Here is an 8,641-nt window from a genome sequence, read left to right on the forward strand (position 1 = left end):
GAGGTGCTGCGGTGCTCGGCTGCACAGATAGGAAACCCCTCGGCTGACAGGATGTACCACTCTCTCACTCCGCTCTCTCTCACGCAGGCGCAGAACGTACGTGCTACTTGGCCGTCGGATGTAGTCCGTGTAGTGTGTTCAAATGCAACTGACACAGGGCGACGTGAGGCGACGTAGACGACGCAACAGTTGGCTTTCGTCACCACTAGTTCTTTGATGTCGGTTTGGTGTGTCCGCATCTTAAAAATGACCATTTAAAACAGCTGAAGCAGGATTTTATGTTTTTAATCAGTGGTTCCAACTGGTGCAGCTACAGGGTCCAGATTTCTCCCTGGTCATTAGTTCAAGGTCCACACAGTTACATACACTCAGCCTCATACAGAACTTTGCCCATGTCATCAAGATAGTTTGCTGCCTCTGTCAAGTGGCTGTCAAGTCAAGGCAAAGATGCAACTAGATGTGAATTCCCACCGGGCGGCGTGATGGATGCGACGCAAATGAAGCCACCAGTTGGGAACCACTGCTTTAAAAGACGTAAGAACAGAAATTGAGAGGTTTCAGTTTTACAGGAGTAGTTCGTCCCAAAACAATACAAGAGATGTGTATTTCTGGATTATCCTCCCTCGAAGGAATTTGTTAAGCGCATGTGTGCAGAACAAAGAGTTGGTGAGTGCTATACACAGTTTATATTGTTTTTGTGTGATGGACACCTTTTAGTACACGTGTCTCTGTGCTCTCTAGTTTCTGTGCTTCGTCTTCTAACGGCAGCCATGTCAAGAATGTTATCTGAGTCTTAAATAGAGAAACGATAAACAGAGTTTGAATCACTGAAACACTCAGAAGACACACTGAGCTTCAGATTGGATACACAGGAACAAGACACACACAGCTGTTACTCATGGCGTGTCTCTATTGATCTGTGATAACACACTCAGGTCAGCAGAAGTGATTCACCTTCACTTGAACAAACAGTGATGAAGTTTCTGTGCTGTGTGATTTAAATAATTGACTTTGGTTCAAACGTGAAGCACAGATTGGTTTTACAGCCACATGTCTTCACTGTGACCTGTGAACCCTTCCCAGGCTTCAGTTGACGCTTCAGCTCTGTCTCTGGGTCACACGACTCCTCAGCAGAGCGCTCAGCAGACAGGTGTCAACGTGTCTGAGAAACACAACGAGGGGGATCACAGGCTCGTCTCTGATAGGAGACGCTTTGGAAACCTGGTGTGAAAAATTCCTGCGCCCGCTTTGTGAAGGTGTGAAAGGCTTCTGACAAAAGGAGAGTGTGTGTCAGTGTGCTCACACCGAGGAGAGAAAGGAGGAAGAAGAGGAAGACAAAAGAGTCCAGGAATAAACTGAACGTCTCATCACGGCTCGACGTCCTGAACCTGCAGCACACAGTGGGTGAAAGTGTCACAGCTGACAGACTGTCAGTAACAGTAACAGCTGTGAAGCACAGGTACAACCACAGATCAGTGGTTTGACCTGAACAATAACTAGCAAATGCACACAGTGGAGTTACAGAGACACAAGTGAGGGTGTGCAGGAGGAAGGACACGAAGCTAGAGCTGCTTTACTTTTCATTAAAGGGTCACTGCAGGAAATTAGTGCCGTACTTCCAAAAATTTAGCACTTTAAACTGTTTAATTTGATGCAGCAGAGGCCACTCTGAATCCACTTATTTGCTGTCTTGCAGTGAATCAGATGAGCAGATGGACGCCTCTCTCATTTAATGTCTGTTTTGTGTCCTGATTAAACAAACCAGTGTTAATGTGTGATCATTGGAGGTGTCAGTTAAATCCTTAAACTCTCCATTTCACATCTGGGATGTTGAACCATCTGAGGGAGCTGAGGTCGGCCAGCCAAGGTGTGTGAAGCCTGATTTATGCAGAGCGTAGCGCAGCATCTGCAGGTGGTCTATGCTGTTGTGAGCATTTACTCTTGTGCGTTGGCGTGTCTGCGTACTTTTTCTTTTCACTTTTAGTAGGTATTCAAAAAGTCCACACTGTTACATCCAGTGTGCTCACAGTCAGGACACACTGCTGTCTCATAACATCACACCCTGAACTTTGGGTTATGAGCAAAGCAACAGGCGGAGATATAACTGAAACCCTACAGCAACGCAAAGACGATGTTGGCCAATCAGAGGCCTGACAAAAAGATCATAAGAAGAGTGATCCAGGAACGAGTCCTGAGACGCAGAGACGAGTTAGCATGTTAGCACTCAGGTGACCTTGTCTCAGAGTTTTTGGTTCGTCATGTGATTGTGGAGTAGCTGGTTCATAGCCTGATGTTTCTTTCTACTTCTGTTGGTTGCATTAACGCTTCAAAAATCACAAAGTGGTGTTCATTTAAGATGATGAACAAAGAGTGTACATATTATAAACTATTGTTCACCACAGAGTTTATTTTCTGCAATAATCCAAAATCCAATGGAAAAGTCTCCCACGCTTTCAGACGAGGGAACCAGGTGACGATAACTTCTGCGTCAGCCGACAGAAAAACATCATCTCTGCTTCACTACATCAACAGAAGGCTCCTGGAGCAGCGACCTCCGTGGTTCATTCTGATGCTTCTGGTAACACCTGAAAAGTCCCGTTAGCAACGTTAGAGCATAAGGTCTGTTCTGGTCATGTGTGTCACCGCAAGAAATGTTGCCTCATTTGTGGCACCTCACTAAAGGAGATAACGCTGCATAAAGCAAAAAAAATATTTTTTCTCTGTGTGCACGTCAACACTGAAAATGGAGTTTCTGAACATGTTCACTCTGAACAGTTTTACAAAAGATCTGTTTTCAGTGATCTGAAACTTTTCCTTTAATGATGTTTTCAGCGACATGTGTTCCTCAGATCTAGTCTTGTTGTAACACACTGACAGCGCAGACAGAAGACACTGTGCTCGCTCACTTCCACCATTAAAAGCAGCTCTTACTGTTGTATGTGTTGCACATGCATGTATATGTTGTCACATGCTGAGCTACAGATGTGACCGCTGTGTGTGAAACAGATGCACACGCACACACAGACCAGACAAGAGAGGAATTTCAAGGCTGACTCTTGCGTGACACAGTCGTAGAATAAACAGCGAGCCATTAAACTCTCTACTTCCAAAAAAGGAAAGTGTTTTACGTTCCTGAACTTTGTGCAGCCGGCTGAGGTCGTCACAACCACGGCTGCAGGTGAAACCAGGCTGATGTACACACACACACACTCCGCACTACGTCTGTCCGCAGGGTTATTGACACAGACTGTGAGGTACTCACACGACCCATATCCCAGTGATGGTGAAGACAGGCAGGCTGACAGGAAGGATCATCCACAGGGACATGATGAGCACCTCGACGTCTCCACTGCAGAGAACGACACACACCATCACACACCTGAAGGACTGAGCATCACCTGCAGTTTACTCTGCTCAGACAGAACTGATATCATCCTGTTATGCACCTGTAGGACACCACAACATGTATGAGTGATTCATCTGCAACTATTCTGACAATCAAGTGCCTGTTTCAGTCTTAATGAAGTGAAAATGCAAAAACGTTCTTGTTCCAGCTTCTTGAATGTGACTCTGCTGCGTCTCTGTTTCCTGTCAGTGTACAGTTACATATCTTTGAGTTCTGAACTGTTGGTGGGACACAACTGGACATTTGAAGCTTTTTTCTGACGGTCTACAGACAAATCATGAAACAAACCCAGAGATTAACTGACAATGAAAATAGTAAGCAGTTGCAGCATCACAATGAACCAGTTGTTGTGTAAGAGGCAAACTGTTTGAGAGCTGCAGTTACACCACGTGACATCAATACTCTCACAGTTTATCACTTACTGATTGATCTTATCAGAACTAATCTGAATAATAGCTGCTGTGCAGTGATGGGTCGGTCCGGGCATTTTTAGGCAATTCTGAGCAACAAGCAGAAGAATTGGAAGACATTTAGGAATTTAGCAACACAATCTGCCTTTTGCATCAGCTGAGGCTTGAACTCACAACCTCTGAGACTAAGAATCAATTTCTATCTCACTGAGCTAATTAGTCAGTGACAATTCATGTGTAGCTTCACAAACTGACTAAGCCAGACGTGCAGGTTTAGCAGCCGTCCATGCATGGAAAAGCAGATTTCAAACCACTGTAAAAAATTCAGTTATCGAAACAAAAATCTGAAAATACACATATTGCATCTAGTCAGCATGGAGATGTTGGTAATTTGTTTGTAACAATGACTGATTTAAATTTGCCATTTTTACATTGACTCCAATTGTTCACATTAGAGCAAAATTCAAAACGCTGTCAAAAATTCAGTTTGAGATAAAATTCTGAAACTTGCCACACATCATCTACCATGACTCTGGAATTTTGTCTTTTTTTCATGAACATTGAAGATTTATTTAGCAAGAATTTGCATGTATATGTTTACAGTACCGTTTACAGTCAAACACTTTGATGCACTGTAGGCTCAATTTTTGATCAATCAAAAATCTGAGAAACATAGTTTGTGTAGGACAGTCTGAAGATGCTCTGTAGCAAGTTTGGTGTCAACTGAGCAAAAACTGTGGGAGGAGACAGGTTTAATAAGTTTTACAGTTTTTGAAAAAAAAACAGAGTGATGGACTTCATAATTTTTAATAGGTTTAAATGTACAAAAGTTTCTTCAGTATTGGGGCTACAGTTTGATGGAAGTTGTGAAGTTGTAGCACGTATGGTTGATTTGTTATTAAGTTTTGAACTTTAGACGCTTGCTGTAGCGCCACCATCAGGACTATTGGCTTGAGTTTACAGCTGAGGATATCTGGCATGAGACTGGACCTTTGTGCAAAGTTTGTGGAGTTTTCACCCATGGGAAGTATGATTTCCTCTGAAGAAGAAGAAGAAAGAAAGAAAGAAAGAAAGAAAGAAAGAAAGAAAGAAAGATAGAAAGAAAGAAGGAAGAAGAAGAAGAAGAAGAAGAAGAAAGAAAGAAAGAAAGAAAGAAGAAGAAGAAGAAGAAGAAGAAGAAGAAGAAGAAGAAAGAAAGAAAGAAGAAGAAGAAGAAGAAGAAGAAGAAGAAGAAGAAGAAGAAGAATACCTAGGATTACAATAGTGTCCTGGTGGACCCTAACTAGTGGACAATGCAGCCATCAGATGAACCTCCCAGGGGGCCCAGGGCCCAAAAGGAGCTGCTGAGCCCAAAGACAGAGGATTCGTTTCAACATTTAAGGGGACACGTGCTCAGCAGAGGGTCCGGGGTCCTGAGTGCTCACACTGTGAGTGAAATAGAGAATAAAAAATAAACAGTCTGTCGGCACCTGCAGACTCTTGTGGCTGTCGACAGCTGTCAGTAAAGATTCATTTGAAAGCTGCGGGGCTGCAGGCAGGTAACAGAGGTGTGGCTCATGTATGTGGACACAGAGTTCCCAAAAAGACAGTTTCTGCAGAAACAGGTGAGTCCAAGTTCTGATTCCAGCTCTGCAGGTTTCTGTCTCTTTATCTCCGTCTCACACACACATTATCAGCACCAAGGAACAAGCTGCTTTGAGGCTGCACCAGGGATGCCCTACTAATTCGGTCCAGGGGCCACTTTTGCAACATGACGGGAGGACAGGGGCCAGTTAATGAACCAGTATAAAATATTGAATTTACCTGCTTTAAACCTTTTGACGTTTGCTGTCATCACTCATCTTTGCCAAGAAACAAACCCAGTCACAGCCCCGTGCAGCAGCTCAGGTGTACGCAGGTGTGTTTCTAGGATTTGAGGACATTCAGTCTGGTGGAAATGTCCCCTGGCCCTTTGTTATTTTAACTGTGGAGTAAAAACTGATCCACAGGCCACCTGGCACCCTGTCACCGGCCAGATTTGGCCCACAGGCCACAAGTTGAGCATCACTGGGCGACTGATGTATGAGTGATTTGATTAAGTGAGAAAGAGGCCAGTGATCTTGGAGGATCAACTCGTGGCTCTGCTTCAACAACAGCCCAACCAAAGTTTCTGAAGATCAGAAATTCCTCTGAACATCCGACAGCCGGTCGGGAGCAGCTGATGGAGCCTTCATCAGCTCTGCACACTGCACAGGACATGACACCTGACGAAGCTGCTGCTGAAACTCAGTCTGACTCTAAAACCAGTCGTGCAGCTCAAACACTGAGTCAGAAACAGGCTCTAATTATAAGTACTGAGGGGTCGTGGCCCCTGAGTCCCCCTGAAGATCTCCACCTCTGGTTTGGTCCTCTTAACGTCCTGTTCCTGCCCCTCTGTCTACAGTGTGCACAGTGTTTCTCAGGTAACACACCTGGCGCCTGGAGCTGTTACATTAAACACGTTAACTTATTCATATGTGACATGTTAAGACAGAACAGAGATTCTAAAAGTGGATTCAGGACCTTTAAATGAAGTTACAGCTGCAGCTAGTGATTCTTAACATCCAGCAATGTGTTGATTATTTACTTTATTCATTGATTTTTAGTTTATAAAATATTCAAAAAGTTGAAGTCCTTCAATAGTTTGTTTGATCCATAACCCCCAAAATGATTGATTCACACTACAGTATGAACCGTCGAGCCCTCTCAGGTCACCTGGGACACGTCTGCGTCGTGTCGCCAGAGTCAAAACTAAACATGAAGAAGCAGCGTTTAGTGTTTATGCTCCACATCTGGAACAAACTCCAGAAACCTGCAGGTCTGCTGCAGCTTTCAGAAGCCTTCCCTGTGTTCTGCTGCCTCTTATGAAACCAAATATTCATTTCTTACACTGCACTGTGACTTTTATTCTTCTTTTTTATACCTGCCTCTTTTCTCATTTTCTATTATCTCTGGATCTGTAATAATGTTTATAATGTGTTTTTTCTGCACTTTGTCTCAATGTTTTTAATGTTTAATGTACTTTAAGCACTTTGAGTTGCCTCGCTGCCAAAATGCGCTGTATACACGATCACACAGGACACACAGAAACAAGAAGTCCTCAAAACTGATGATTGTGTTGGTGTTTTTGCTTGAAGAATGACTTAAACTCTTCTGTCTGTCTGTCTGTCTGTCTGTCTGTCTGTCTGTCTGTCAACTGACTGACGTCTCAGCTCCTCTGACATTAACACATTAAAGTCTTTATAATATTTCTGCAGACTTCAGCTTTGAAGCAAACACAGACGACAAGTTGTTCAAGTGCTCCGGAAAAAAATGGAAATTTAAACATCTTTTTTTCCGTAAGTGCTGCTGGGCAATTTCTATCTGCTGATGAAGATCATGTTGTGTACGTGAAAGCTCCGGGACAGCTGCTTTTAATTTCTCTCAGTCTGTGTTTCAAAGGTCAGTGCTGAACTTTACACCTCAGCTTTTAATGAAATAAGCACAAAGCAGTTGAAACACAGTGAGAAGTGTCTCAGTGTGTTTCAGCTGAACCGTCAGACTTTTACTTTACTAATGTTTTAAACTACGCACGTCCCTTTAATCCTGTCTCCAGCCTTGGATGATACTCACTACAGTCCATACTTGTTATTAATTGATCCATAAACTCCAGCAAATTTACAGTGCTGCCTGTTTTTATATTCATCTGTTGAACACAAGAAATTCATAAAACAGCTGCTGTGCACACATGTAAGAGCTGTTTAAAGGAGCACGCTGTGAATGATGCTCAGACCAGAGACAATATCACCCTAACTACTCTGATCATCAATTAAATGCTCCGAATGTCTCTTGTAACTCCGTTCAATACGTCTCTGTAAACTGAAATAAAGAAATAAAGAGCAGAAGACAGACGTGTCCCTGCAGTGTCTCTGAGTTCATTCATTATTCTCAGTCTGTGTGAACAAAGCAGAAACTTCACCTCCACTCATGAAACAAACTTTAAAGTCACTGTGACAGTTTCCTGTTTGTCTCCTCTGGTTTAACTGACTCTGTACAGAGCTGCTCCTTCCTACCTGTCCATGCTTCACCTGGGACTGTTTCACCTGTGAACTGAGACACAGTGTCATGCTTTCTGTCTCACCTCTGGTCTGCTGGGTGGAAAAAAGCTTCAGTGTGTCCTCCTCATCTGAGCTCCTCCAGCCTGGAGGAGAAGTTGCAGAGAGTGGCAGTGTGTGTGAGGTCCTGAGCATCAGCTGCTGCTGCAGCCGGGGTCATGGTCCAACACAGGACAGATCTGATGCAGGTTTATTCCTTCACGATCACCACAGACTGGTTTCATTCATCTCCGTGGCTGAGGCTGCTCTCTGAGTGTGTGTGTGTGTGTGTGTGTGTGTGTGTCAGCAGCCTGGTGGTTCTGAGCCTGTGTGCACAGAGCAGCTGGAGACAGGAAGTTAAACTCCTCCCAGTGTCCACACTCACTCACATGTTTCTGCCCTCTGAGAGGAACAGCTGACACACTGAGCTGCTCTAAACACACTTCTCATCACTTTGTGCTCAGTATTAATGTTCTGTCTTCTTTATATGAGTTTATAATCTCGTGTCTGACAGTGTGTGGAGCTGTGCGGACAGTGTTAAAGTGTGTGTGTGATCAGCTGCGTTCAGGTGTTGTCATTGTGTCTAGTTCCTGGAAACAGATTGCACAGTCGGACTGCAGGTGATTCATGCGTCGCTTCTGCAGAGTGGCAAACTGGAGTGCTGTTTTCTTTGCTTCACTCAAACAAGCTCCAAAAGTTTTCCTGGAAAGCGGATATGATGCCTTCAGGTGCCC

General features: G+C 43.9%; 1 protein-coding gene across 2 annotated transcripts in view; it reads right to left on the reverse strand.

Annotated features, from left to right (window-relative positions):
- Nucleotides 1-8,271, reverse strand: part of LOC125880395 (transmembrane protein 150A-like) — a 39,147-nt gene extending 30,876 nt beyond the window's left edge. The window contains exons 1-2 of one of the 2 annotated variants that reach the window (XM_049562818.1): nt 7,955-8,271; nt 3,263-3,446 (exon numbers count right to left, since the gene is read on the reverse strand). In XM_049562818.1, the coding sequence (XP_049418775.1) occupies nt 3,263-3,372 (110 nt within the window). In that variant the 5' untranslated portion in view covers nt 3,373-3,446; nt 7,955-8,271. The remainder of the gene's footprint in view (nt 1-3,262; nt 3,447-7,954) is intronic. The other variant, XM_049562819.1, reaches the window with a different exon arrangement.
- Between the last annotated feature and the right edge of the window lie 370 nt (nt 8,272-8,641).

Source organism: Epinephelus fuscoguttatus, linkage group LG20, assembly GCF_011397635.1.
Source record: "Epinephelus fuscoguttatus linkage group LG20, E.fuscoguttatus.final_Chr_v1".
NCBI lineage: Eukaryota > Metazoa > Chordata > Actinopteri > Perciformes > Serranidae > Epinephelus > Epinephelus fuscoguttatus.